This window comes from Arachis stenosperma, chromosome 3 (genome assembly GCF_014773155.1).
Source record: "Arachis stenosperma cultivar V10309 chromosome 3, arast.V10309.gnm1.PFL2, whole genome shotgun sequence".
NCBI lineage: Eukaryota > Viridiplantae > Streptophyta > Magnoliopsida > Fabales > Fabaceae > Arachis > Arachis stenosperma.
Window position 1 is genome coordinate 161,659,521 of NC_080379.1, and position 14,481 is coordinate 161,674,001.

At 37.8% G+C, this 14,481-nt stretch overlaps 1 protein-coding gene across 1 annotated transcript; it reads left to right on the forward strand.

Annotated features, from left to right (window-relative positions):
- The first annotated feature begins 1,530 nt into the window (after positions 1-1,530).
- LOC130968866 (polygalacturonase-1 non-catalytic subunit beta-like) lies at positions 1,531-4,366 on the forward strand. The gene is made up of 3 exons (XM_057894341.1): positions 1,531-1,718; positions 2,072-3,091; positions 3,299-4,366. The coding sequence occupies exons 1-3, from the start codon at positions 1,665-1,667 to the stop codon at positions 4,082-4,084; spliced, it is 1,860 nt and encodes a 619-aa protein (XP_057750324.1). The 5' UTR covers positions 1,531-1,664; the 3' UTR covers positions 4,085-4,366.
- The last annotated feature ends 10,115 nt before the right edge of the window (positions 4,367-14,481 follow it).

The following is a 14,481-nucleotide window of genomic DNA, read 5'->3' on the forward strand; positions in this document are numbered from 1 at the left end:
TAAAGTGGTCGGGAAAGCCTTGCATCTCGTAGCGTCGGAGGCATCAGCTAGATACATCCGGCTTTTGAAGTTGCTAAGATGATGCTTTGGATCCGTAGTTCCATCATAGAGGTCCATATCAGGGCTTTTGAAGTTCGTTGGAACTTTTGCCCTCATTATGTCCTCGCTGAAAGGATCTTCTCCGCCTGGGAGTTGATCTTCTCCTTCGTCGCGGGAGTTCTTGAGAGAGGATTCTAGCTGCAAGAGTTTTCTTTCTAACTCTTTTCGCCGTTCCATCTCTTCCTTAAGGTACCTTTCGGTTTCCTTTTGCCTCTCCCGCTCTTGTTCCAATTGCTCCAGGCGGCTATGGACTAGTCCCATCAATTCAGTTACGTGGGATGGTCCACCCTTTTCTGATTCACGACCATCTGAGGAGTTTACCTTTGGATTCTTCATTCCAGAGGTACCCTCTCTGTGTTGGTCGTTATCTTGATGTTGGGCTGTGTCTTCATTGTCATTGCCCATGCCTAGATTCTCTTGCTCAGAATCTGTTTCGACATGGCCTTCTTCGTGGGATCTATCCGCCATCGTTGAATGATCTCTCGGGTCCCCGGCAACGGCGCCAATGTTACGGTAGGTAACCGGAGATTAGTCCAATGGATGGCGTTTGGCGGCCCAAGTGTATGGTGGAGGAGAACTCCGGGTATGTCCGCAACTCGGGAGGCTCCGTCCGACTTGTGCTCGCGTGTGAATGGGGGGTGGTACCTGCAAGGACACTCCGATGCCTAAGTTAGCAAGGGTGTAAGCAGGTCTTAGAGAGTATTGGACTTAGGAATACCTGAGGTGTGTCAGTGTACTTATAGTGGTGAGCCAATAACCACCGTTGGAGTAGTGCCGTATCTTTAGGATAATAACCGTCCCATTATCTTAGGGAGGTTAAGATATGGCTTTATGAAGTGGTTAGAGAGATTTCAGGGGCGGTTACCCATTTGGATGAGTATTTATCTGCCAGCTAATCTCACAACCGACTTCTTCGTACCAAGTCGGGGTTGACACCGACCTCTAGAATGGAGGTGGGTGCTTTGCTAGGCTTAATCTATTGGATCAGGCCTTTCGATTGGACCTGGGCCCTTAACATTGGGTCGGGGTATGAATATTATTATTATTATTATTATTATTATTATTTTTATTATTATTATTATTATTATTATTATAATAATAGTAGTATTAGTCGTCGTCGTCATAATTATTCTACTATGAGAAATTATAGGTAATTAATATTTTTATTTTACTTTACATTTACATTAAATTGACTAATTTTTTTAATTAAAGGTGTTGACCTTCTTGTATTATCTCTTTATATCTGCTACCTCTATATTAGAAAATATTTAAGATATTATACATTAATATAAATCTAAATATATTTGTTATTGATTTTGTATATTTAATAAGAAAATATTATAATATATTCAAGATATTATATCTACATATATTCCTTGTAATTTTATATCAGTACTTGTTTGTATAAAATCAATATGAGATATATGTAGTTACAATATTAATATTCTGAATATATTATAACGTACACTCCATACTCCTATAAATTCCTTGATACAACAAGTCAACAACAAAACCAAACCTCCCACCAAATTCAAAACAGTTTCTTCTCGCACTCTCTGGGCAACATGATGACGAGCACCCTTTTTCTCTTCATCCTCCTCCTCTTCTCATCCCTTACTGTAAGCGTATACTTCTGTCTCCGTCATAATTTTCCATATCCACTTTCATGTTTACGTAATTTAGGCTAATATCATTTGTGCATTATTACTATTATTATTATTATTATTATTATTATGATTATGTAACTCACATTATATATATATATTAACCACCGTAAATTAAAGTGGTCTTTTGTACATACTATATGTATTATCCGTCATAATTAATTATTTCGCTTGCAAATTGAAATGCTGTTATAGTATTTTTTAAGTACAAGTAGAATTAAAATTTCAAAATTATTTTCCAGTCTAACACTATGTGATCGAAAGAAACTAATAACATTCTTTTCATCAAACGCATTATTCACACGCAGATTGGTTTCTCCAGCAGCGGTGCCAACGGTGGAGACAAAAATCCGTTCACACCAAAAGCGTACGTTCTGCGGTATTGGGACAAAGCCATTCAAAACACGCTTCCAAAGCCATCCTTCCTCACCTCCAAGACCTCACCATTAACCGCCATCCAAGCCGCTTATTACGCCAAACTCGCCGCCACCAACGCCCTCACCACGCGGCTCCCTGAGTTCTGTTCCGCCGCGCACCTTCTTTGCCTCACGGACATTAAGCCCAATCTCTCCAAGCGAGACAAGAGCCAAAGCTTCACTGGCTACGAAGACGGCCAGAACTTCACCAGCTACGGCATCGGCGGAGCAGGAAGCGTCAACGACTTCAAGAACTACTCCGACGGCTTTGGCAACCCCGGGTTTAACGAGTTCCGCTCCTACAGCCGCAATTCCGGTGGCGGAAACGAGACCTTCACGAGCTACGGTGAAGGCAACAGTAACTTCGAACAACGCTTCAACACCTACGGCAAAGGTTCCGGAGGCGGCACCGGGGAATTCACACAGTACGGAACCAACACAAACGACCCAACCCTCCGGTTCTCGTCGTACGGCGAGGAAACCGGCGGAAGGCAAGAACAATTCTCCAAGTACAGCGACGACGGCAATGCCGGAGAGCAAACGTTCTCGAACTACGGCAAAAACGCTGCCGGAGCCGTGAGCGAGTTTGACAGCTATGGTAACAACTCGAACGTGGCGGCGTCGTCGTTCACTAGCTACGGCGGTGGTGGAGCCGGACAGAACGAGACGTTCATGAACTATGGGATAAACATGAACGTGCCTGAAGAGAATTTCAGTAATTATGGGGCTCGAACCACCGGAGGAACGCAAGCATTCACGAACTATAGAAATCAGGCGAACGTGGGTGATACCTCGTTTTCTTCATACGATAAGGGATCAAACCAAGGAGCGGCCAATTTCACCAGCTACGGCCAATCCTTCAATGAAGGCTCCGATACCTTTAAAGGCTACGCCCTCAATTCTACGAGCAAGGTCAGTTCTCTTGTTTCTTGAGAATCGATCACTTTTAATTATTAACTTAAAATATTTTTAACTTATACTTTTAAATATTAATTATTAACTTATAAATATAAATAATAAAGTTTGATAATTTTTTTATATTTTTTTATTATTTAACTTCTAAATACAAATAATAACCCTATGTGATTATGGTTTTGTAATTTGTTGGTTGCATAAAAGGCTGGGTTCAAAGAATACGGTGTGAACACGACCTTCAAGGAGTACAACAAAGACGGTGTCTCCTTCTCCGGCTACACCAATGCCACCACTTCTTCCGCCCACATGAGTGGCAGTCTGGCCAAAAAATGGGTGGAACCAGGCAAATTCTTCCGCGAGAGCATGTTAAAGGAAGGCACTATTATGCCCATGCCGGACATCAAGGACAAGATGCCCAAAAGGTCATTTTTGCCCCGTTCCGTTTTGACCAAATTACCCTTCTCCACCTCCGAGCTCAAGCGCATCTTCAAGGCCTCCGATGAATCCTCCATGGACAAGATGATAAAAGACTCCATGGGAGAGTGCACCAGAGCTCCCAGCGCGGGGGAGACAAAACGCTGCGTTGGATCTGTGGAGGACATGATCGACTTTGCAACTTCCGTTTTGGGGCGTGACATTACCGTTAGAAGCACCGAGAACGTTAACGGGTCAAAGAAGAATGTGATGGTGAGTAAGGTCAAAGGGATCAACGGTGGAAAAGTAACCAAATCTGTTTCTTGCCATCAGAGCTTGTTCCCTTACTTATTGTATTACTGCCACTCGGTTCCTAAGGTTCGGGTTTACGAAGCGGATCTTTTGGACCCGAATACAAAAGCTAAGATTAACCACGGTGTCGCCATCTGTCACTTGGACACCACTGCATGGAGCCCAACCCATGGTGCATTCTTGGCCCTTGGATCAGGTCCTGGTAAGATTGAGGTTTGCCATTGGATCTTTGAGAACGATATGACTTGGACCATTGCTAATTGAGGAACAACGGATAATAATGGATTCGAAGCAACCTCTCCATCATCAGTTAATATAAGATTTTAATTTCATCCCTACTACCAAGTTAAGTCATGGTTTTCAGACCGTGGTCCTTTATTATTATTATTTATTAGTTATTACTATTATTTTTTTGTGGTCATGCTTTTGGATCCGAGTATATATAGTTTATGTAGTTGTTAAAATATATAATGACGAGATTGCCTTTTTGAGTGTGTATTTTATGGTTTCTCTACCATGGTAGTTGTAAGCCAACGACGAATCAAATGTGCATTTTGTATTTACATAATAATAAGTATTACTCAATCTCTATTTATAAAAGGTAAATTTTGTGATGACTATGACATATTGACAATATTTTTGAAAACTTAGTTAAAAATTTAAAATTATATTAAATTTTAATTTAATTACTCTTTTTTATTTTTTTAAAAATTGAGAAGCGTTGCTAAAAAATAAAAAATAATGTGACTTACTTTTAGCTAAAATTTTATAATTATCATAACAATCAAAATCATAATTATAAAATGCATCTTAATAAAAATTATATTTCCTTTTTTCTTTTTTGGCATTTATTTCATTATCCAATCCTTAACCCATATCATTTATTTCATCTATATCGGATGTGTAAGTATTACGTAAAGGAATTATGAGGTTGCTTCCTAAGCTTGTATTTTATGGATTCCAGTTAATGCAACGAATATAAATAAACTCCACGTATACATGGAGAAATGAAAAAATAGTTCATATTTATCTTATTTATTCTTTATTAATTATTTTGATAATTAATAATATTAAATAAAATAAATTTAAATTTTTTTCTAAATATTATTGATTAATATATAATTATTGGTCATTTCTTTAACTACTCTATTATTTGAATTGGACGTAACTAGGTAAGCCGTTACATATTATTGCCACGTAGCATCGCAAATATCATTTTAGTTCTGATTTGCCAGTGGGTTTAGTATGGACCTATTGGGAATATTAATTAGAAATGCTAGATCATCAATAATTAATGCATGAATAGACAGAGACATAGTGACATACTACAGTGATGGTATAGTCCACGATTCCACGTTTTAGAAGGGTGGACAAGCTAAGAAGGAAAACCAGCTTACACATAAAAGTTTGTGATTATATCCACAAACAGCAGTCATGTCGACAAAATAATGAGTCCATACTTAAATGTCACCCATAATATACATGAACGGGTGTGCAAAAGTTTACAACACATTTATATATACATAATATATTAATTAATAGAAAGCAACTTTTCTATTAATTTTTATATAAATATAATAAAAAATTTGAAATTAATTAAGATAATAAATAATACATTTTTATTTTATAAATTTTATATATAAAATTATATTTTAAAAAAATAATTTGGACACCAAAATACTTTTCATATTTCTTGTATATAATAGATAAATAGATAAATAAATAAATAAATAAATAAATTATATTACATATATATTAAAATTAATTACTAATATAAAATATATATTAAAATATAAATATATATTAAAAATAAATTAAATTATATAAATATATATTTATATATAAATATATTAATAGTTAATTTTAATAGCTAATTTTAATATATATATATATATATATTTAAACAATATTTTTGTAGATAGATAAATAATACCAAGATAGGAGAAAAATGAATTTATCTTTTTGAATTTTGATTTAGGTAAAAGAGTATTTTTTTTTACTTTTTCATTTTTTAAATAACTTTTTATTTAATGAGTTTTATTGACATAATTAAAATATAGTTAAGATATCACCTCTATATGGATTATCGAGTAAATCATGATACTTTAATGAGAAGAAACCCTCTTCTGATTTCTAGAATAAAAGCTGTAATGATTAATTATATTATGTATACGTTAAAATCAGTTATTAATATAAATTATATGTTAAAATATAAATATATATTAAAAATAAATTAAATTATATATATTTATATATAAATATATTAATAATTTATTTTAATGATTAATTTTAATATATAAATTATATTTTCTAATTATTAATATACTAATAATAAGCATATTTTTTACTAAATAATTAATATTTATATATATAATTGAAGTGACTGACATTTGTGAAAGAAAGAAGAAAATAACTAAGAAAGGTACGTAATAATGAATAAAGCAATATTAATCTTATCCGATCCTTTATTCTTTCTTTCTTTTTTTCCTTTTTTTTTTTTTGTATACAGCTCACATCCTTTATTCTATAGTGCAGCATTTAATCATTCATGATGCCCTGGGTTGAAAGTAATTAATTAGAACATTATTGTTTAATGTGATAATTTAGACCCATCATTAGCTCTGAGTTATTCTTTTTTAGGTTAAGTAGCTTTGAGTTATTTAATTTCGATGGCCTTGACATTCCCCCCCCCCCCCCCCTCTCTAGTACAGAATTATAACTTCCATTCCCCCCCCCCCTCCCCCTCCCCCTCCTCTCTAGTACAGAATTATAACTAAGTACTACTATATCATTGCCTTTAGAAATTGAATTAAGATTTCCTTGCTGCTTTTCAATTTTTTTTAGTAAGATAATTAAGAAGACTCAAACTCACAATCTCTTAAATGAGTATGAAAATATTATATCATTTAAATTAGAATTTGTTGGTTGCTGTTTTTGAATGTTAACGACATTGAAAATATATAAATTATAAATTAACGGTCGCCCAACTAAATTACTATTAGTTTCATCACTAGTTTTAATAAGCCATCTTCAACTACGTCCTAATCATGTGTTATTCTAGAGATGCATATAGATCGAGTGACATCAAATTTATCTTAATTTGGATTCGATCTTGCATAATAATTGAACTTGTTTTTTAGATGTTATCTTATTCTAAATACAGTAAAATTATCTATTTTTAGAGCTATATTAAAATTAGATTTAGATCGAATAAAGTTCAGATTTTAATAAAATTTATCTCAAAAAATTACGATGCTTTCATTTATAAAAAAAATAATTAAAAAAATTATACTTGTTATCAAAAAATTAATATCTATATCTAAACCTGAATTTGTCTATAAATTTTAATTTCATATTTTTTTTATCTATTTTTCTAATTCAATAAATATGACTAAAAATAAAATAATAAACTTATAATTAATATAATATAATATTTGAATTAATTTAAAATATTTATATTTTTTAGTCTTCCAATCTTAAGATTCACATAGACCGATGGAGTGAAACTGAATTTGCCTTTATACAAACTCAACTCTAAATAATGATAAAATATATTTTTAAAATTTTATCTTTTTAAAATTTTGTCCAATCCTAAATCTATTGAAATCGCTCCAAAATATTCAAGTTTAGACCGAATTTTCGGGTTGACTGAGTCATATATACCCCTGTCTTTTGATCATATATATGTTAACGGTACTTATTTGTGGTTCCAACGAGGATTAATAATTAAGGATTAGATTATTTTAGTATACCCTAAAATTTAGATATACCTCCTCAATCACAGTTATTTGATTATTATTATTATTATTATTATTATTATTATTATTATTATTATTATTATTATTTCAGAAAAAAATGATTTTGTAATTTTTAATTCAATTAATCAATTAAATTCTCTGGTATAAGTATAATTTGCATCTTAGCCGTTGCGCTTTCGCTTTCATGATCACACATCCACTAATAAGACTTGGCTAGCTTTGCATCCAGTGAGCTAACTTCATAATTTCAAACCACGTTTAAACTGCTACGCCAGAAAAGTCAAGACATTGTAACAGTCTTATTATAATTAAACATATACATAATTAAGTTAATTTTGAATATAATGAATATCAAGGTTCTCTCGTTGCGGCAAAAAGGTTATAATTTGAGGTATTCAAAAATATGCTAATGATTAACTTTCATCAGGATATCATATATATCTTATCTCCGGCCATATATATACGTACCAGCCACTGCAATTATTGGAGTAAATAAATATGTTGTCGCTTGTTGAAAGAGTTTCGTTTCATTAGGACTTATTAGGAGCAGTAATCATATCATCTTTTCTATATATATATATATATAGAAAAAGTATAGGTAACAACATATTATCTGCCAACTTCTGTCAACTCTTATTTATATTTGTGTTTTATGGAAGTGTGTGTCTAATAATTAATATATTTTAAACATATATATAAAGAGACACATCCAAAAAATATATCTATAAAGATACTTCTATTAAACACAGTTATAAAAAAATATTTTTATTAGACACATCCACGAACACACTTCCATGAAACACAATTATAAATAAGAGTTGGTAGAAGTTGGCAGATATGTTGTTGGTAACGTAGCGGAACCCGATATATATATAATGGAAAAGTCTAGGAGACCCACAAATTTTTGTGTTTTTTAGCCAACACTTAACTATTAAAATAAAAGTGAATAATCTCTCACTATTAAAAATACTATTGATGGTCAATTAATGGTTGTAAAACACCAAAATTGCTGCCCCCTAGTATTCCTCATATATAATATAATACTAGTTTTCGTATCTCTCTGCCGTGAAACTAAAATAAAATTTTTTTGGCAACTATCTGTATAGCATAGTTTCAGTGAATTGATGAGGAAGCTTCGAGCTGAGTGATAAATCTTAAATTTAGATAGCGATATAATGGAGGGAGACACACACATAATGTAATGGCAGTAGTACTAATTAACCAACTATATATATTCATAGTATGCTTCAACAACAAATTTATTACGTTCATTAATACGGTCTCCAATAATGAGGATAACAACCAGTTGTAAAATCGGAAATATTTGGGAGGTAATAAAAATCAGCTTAAATTAATTTAAAATTAATAAATATGTGATTTTAAATATTATATATATAAAATTATAAATATTAAATTAAAATAAATAATTTTATATTATTGTTTTTTTAGCATTATTCTCTAAAATATGCTTCAAGTTCACCCCCCATATCATAATACAGCTCATCATTGTATACTATTTGAGTAACATTTATAACATTTATATCAGTGCATATCCAGCGTATAGTTATGACACTTTGCAAACTTAGTCTTCCCACTCAGCAGCCTTATCCCAAACAACCAATTATGATTCAACCTATATATATAATTTTTTATTAACAGTTTTTGTATAATTTGTATTCATTATACATAATTGTTCATACTCTGGCCCAATGTTAAAGGCCCAGGTCCAATCGAAAGGCCTGATCCAATAGATTAAGCCTAGTAAAGCACCGACCTCCACTTAAGAGGTCGGTGTCCACCACGACTCAGTACGAAGAAGTCGGTTATGAGATTAGCTGGCAGATAAATACTCATTCAAATGAGTAACCGCCCCTGAAATCTCTCTAACCACTTCATAAAGCCATATCTTAACCTCCCCAAGATAATGGGACGGTTATTATCCTAAAGATACGGCACTACTCCAACGGTGGTTATTGGCTCACCACTATAAGTACACTGACACCAATCAGGTATTTCTAAGCCCAATACTCTCTAGACCTGCTCACACCCTTGCTAACTTAGGCATCGGAGTGTCTTTGCAGGTACCACCCCCCATTCCTGCACGCGAGCAAGTCGGACGGAGCCTCCCGAGTTGCAGACACACCCGGAGTTCTCCTCCTTCATACACTTGGGCCATCAAACGTCATCCACCTTATTAATCTCCGGTTACCCACCGTAACATTGGCGCCGTTGCCGGGGACCCGAGAGATCATCCATCGATGGCGGATAGATTCCACGAAGAAGTCCATGCGGAAACGGATTCCGAAGAAGAGAATCTGAACGCAGGTAATGACAACGTGGATGTAACCCTCCACCAGGAAGTTAATGATCAACATAGAGAAGGCACCTCCGGGGTAAAAAACCCGAAGGCAAATCCTTCAGACGAGCGAGAATCGGAAAAGGGTGGACCATCCCACGTAACTGAACTAATGGGGTTGGTCCACAGTCGCTTAGAACAATTGGAGCAAGAGCGGGAGAAGCAGAAAGAAACTGAAAGGTACCTCAAAGAGGAGATGGAACGGCGAAAAGAGTTAGAAAGAAAACTCTTACAGCTAGAATCCTCCCTCAAGGGCCATAACTCCCGTGACGACCAAGAAGATCAATTCCCGGGTGGAGAGGATCCCTTCAGTGAGGACATCATGAGGGCAAAAGTTCCGAGAAACTTTAAAAGCCCTGATATGGACCTCTATGACGGGACCACGGACCCAAAGCATCATCTAAGCAACTTCAAAAGTCGGATGTATCTAGCCGATGCCTCCGACGCTACGAGATGCAAAGCTTTCCCGACCACTTTATCAAAAGCGGCAATGAAGTGGTTCGATAGCCTCCCACCAAGATCTATCACCAGCTTTGAAGACCTCTCAAGGAAGTTTCTGATGAGGTTTTCAATTCAGAAAGATAAGGTAAAACATGCACCGAGCCTCCTGGGAGTAAAACAGGAGGTCGGAGAGTCTTTGCGAGCCTATATGGAAAGGTTCAACAAAGCATGTTTGGAGATCCAAGACCTGCCCACAGAGGCAGTCATAATGGGGCTAGTCAATGGGCTCAGAGAAGGTCCCTTCTCACAGTCCATATCTAAAAGGCACCCCGTTTCTTTAAGTGATGTACAAGAAAGGGCCGAGAAGTACATCAATATGGAAGAGAACGCGAAATTAAGAGACCTGAGTTGGCGACCCGGACCCCCTCCCTCATCCAAGGAGAGGGAAGGGGAAGTCAAGAAGAAGGAAGAACTCGGTCTCGAGAGGCCCAGAAAATATCACTCTTATACTCCTCTCAAAACTTCTATAGTGGATGTATACAGAGAGATTTGCCACACTGAAAGGCTGCCACCCCCTAGACCTATTAAAAACAAAAAAGGGGGAAGCCGCAGCGACTACTGTGAGTACCATAAAATATATGGTCACTCCACCAACGACTGTTACGACCTCAAAAATGTGATAGAAAAGCTGGCCAGAGAAGGTCGGCTTGATAGATATCTCATGGAAAGGTCGGACACTCACGGGAAAAGAAAGCGAGATGATATGGATAGAAGAGATCCACCACCGCAGACTCCAGAGAGACATATTCATATGATCTCGGGAGGATTTGCGGGAGGGGGCCTCACTAAATCCTCTCGCAAAAGACATCTCAAAAGAGTCTACCAAGTCGAGGAAGAGACACCCGACTTCCCCACTATCTCATTCACGAAAGAAGATGGGCAAGGGATAATTCCCGGGCATGATGATCCCGTGGTGATAACTATGATCCTAGCCAATGCCCATCTCCACAGAACCCTAGTAGACCAAGGAAGCTCGGCGGACATCCTTTTTAAGCCCGCCTTCGACAAGCTAGGGTTAGATGAAAAAGAGTTGAGAGCCTACCCCGACACCCTATACGGATTTGGGGATACGCCAATAAAACCACTGGGATTCTTACCCCTTCACACCACTTTTGGAAAAGGGGAAAAATCAAGGACTCTGAGCATAGACTTCATAGTCATAAATGAAGGGTCGGCCTACAATGCCTTAATCGGCAGGACTACTCTTAATCGCCTGGGAACAGTGGTATCTACTCCCCACCTTTGCATGAAATTCCCAACCCCGGGAGGAATAGCAACGGTGAGGGGAGATCAAAAATTGGCAAGAAAGTGCTACAACGAAAGCCTAAATCTGAGAGAAAAAGGCAAAGAAGTCCACACCATTGAGTTAGGCGGCACAAGAACCAGAGAGGAGTTGCGACCCCAACCGGGAGGAAAAACCGAGGAGATACAAGTCGGTGAGGAGGAAGGAAAAAACACTTACATAGGAGCCAACCTAGGGGAAACCCTAAAAACAAAGGTTGGGAGAACTCCTAAGAGCTAATTCCGACCTCTTCGCATGGAAGGCTTCCGACATGCCCGGGATTGATCCCGAGCTCATGTCCCACAAGCTCTCGGTTTTCCCAGGGTCCCGACCTGTACAGCAAAGAAGACGCAAGCTCGGCCCAGAACGAGCCTCAATAGTAGAAGAACAAGTACAGGCGCTCTTGGAAGCCGGCTTTATTAGAGAGGTCAAATACCCAACGTGGCTAGCCAATGTAGTGCTAGTCAAGAAACAGAATGGTAAATGGAGAATGTGCGTCGACTATACCGACTTGAATAAGGCATGTCCTAAGGACCCTTATCCTCTACCGAGTATTGATACCCTGGTGGACTCCAGCTCGGGGTACCAATACCTATCATTCATGGATGCCTACTCGGGATATAACCAAATCCCGATGCATGAACCCGACCAGGAGAAAACATCATTCATCACGCCAAAAGCCAACTATTGCTACGTGGTCATGCCATTCGGACTAAAGAATGCAGGAGCCACGTATCAAAGGCTGATGAACAAAGTGTTTTCCCCCCATTTAGGGAGCCTAATGGAGGTATACGTCGACGACATGTTAGTAAAAACCAAGCAAGAAAACGACCTCTTAACCGACCTCTCACAAGTCTTCAACACTATAAGGTTGCATGGGATGAGACTAAATCCCGCAAAATGCGCCTTCGCAGTAGAAGCGGGGAAATTTCTAGGCTTCATGCTAACACAAAGAGGGATTGAGGCCAATCCCGACAAATACAGAGCCATCCTAGAAATGAAAAGCCCGACTTGTTTGAGAGAGGTTCAACAGCTCAATGGCCGACTTGCAGCCCTCTCCAGATTTTTGGCGGGATCGGCACTAAAATCCTTTCCACTATTTTCTTTATTGAGGAAGGGATGCCAATTTGAATGGACTTTGGAATGCGAGGAGGCATTCCAAGAGTTCAAAAGATTCCTAAGTCAACCTCCTATCTTAACACGACCAGTACCGGAAAAAGACCTTGTCCTATACCTATCCGTGGCAAACAGGGCTGTCTCATCAGCTCTGATCAGAGAAGACAAGGACGGGCAACACCCGGTTTACTTTACCAGTAAGGTCCTACAAGGCCCTGAACTAAGGTACCACAAACTAGAGAAGTTTGCCTACTCCTTAGTAATAGCCTCACGAAGGCTACGACCTTACTTTCAGGCTCACACAATAAGAGTCCGTACGAACCAACCCATGAAGCAAATCCTCCAAAAGACGGATGTTGCAGGGAGAATGGTTCAATGGGCAATAGAGCTCTCCGAGTTCGATCTGAGATATGAAACTCGGACAGCAATTAAAGCCCAATGCCTCGCCGACTTCGTTGCAGAATATGCAGGAGAGCAAGAAGAAAAACCGACTACATGGGAACTCTATGTAGATGGATCTTCCAACAAAACAGGGAGCGACGCAGGCATAATATTGGTAGATGAAAAAGGAACCCAAATAGAGGTATCCTTAAAATTTGAATTCCCGGCCTCGAACAATCAGGCAGAATATGAGGCCTTGATTGCCGGGTTAAAACTAGCAGAGGAAGTTGGTGCCACTAAGGTAGCAATCTACAGCGACTCACAGGTGGTGACCTCCCAAATAAGCGGAGAGTATCAGGCAAAGGACCCTAATATGAAAAGGTACTTGGAAAAAACCTTGGAGCACCTCGGGCGCTTCGCAGAAACCGAGGTTAAACACATAACTCGGGATCTAAATAGTAGAGCGGACGCCCTCTCCAAATTAGCAAGTACCAAACCAGGAGGAAACAACAGAAGCCTGATTCAAGAAACCCTTCAAGAACCCTCGGTAGCAAAAACAGAAGATAAACAAGAGACACTTGAGGTAGTCGGTTTAAACCTCGGATGGATGAATCCCTTAGTCGAATACCTGAAATTCGACATCCTCCCTAAAGAGGAAAAAGAAGCCAAAAAGATCCGAAGGGAAGCACAACACTATACCCTGGTAAGAAATGTCCTTTACAGAAGAGGGATATCAACGCCATTATTAAAGTGCGTACCGACCTCAAGGACCACCGAGGTGTTGGAGGAGGTACATAGTGGGATCTGTGGAAACCATCTAGGAGCAAGGTCACTCGCCAGGAAAGTAATCCGTGCAGGATTCTATTGGCCGACCTTGCAAAAGGATGCCACAGACTTTGTGAAAAAGTGCCAGCCATGCCAGATGCATGCAAATTTCCACGTAGCTCCACCCGAAGAGCTCATCAGTATCACTTCTCCCTGGCCCTTCGCAAAATGGGGAATGGATTTGTTAGGCCCTTTTCCCCAAGCACCAGAACAAGTTAAATACTTGATCGTGGGAATAGATTACTTCACAAAGTGGATAGAAGCCGAACCACTAGCCACCATCACCGCTCAAAGGAGTCGCAGGTTCCTCTACAAAAACATCATCACAAGGTATGGAATACCTTATTCCATCACCACAGACAATGGAACTCAATTTACCGATGCCACCTTCAGAAGTCTAGTAGCTAGTCTGAAAATCAAGCATCAATTCACCTCGGTTGAA

What these genes read in the sequence shown, in the direction of transcription:
- LOC130968866 (XM_057894341.1), top strand. Translation starts at nt 1,665, where the DNA reads ATGATGACGAGCACCCTTTTTCTCTTCATCCTCCTCCTCTTCTCATCC. An exon ending in TCCTCTTCTCATCCCTTACT is followed by an intron (nt 1,719 to 2,071) that starts GTAAGCGTATAC and finishes ATTCACACGCAG; the next exon opens with ATTGGTTTCTCCAGCAGCGG. An exon ending in CCCTCAATTCTACGAGCAAG is followed by an intron (nt 3,092 to 3,298) that starts GTCAGTTCTCTT and finishes GTTGCATAAAAG; the next exon opens with GCTGGGTTCAAAGAATACGG.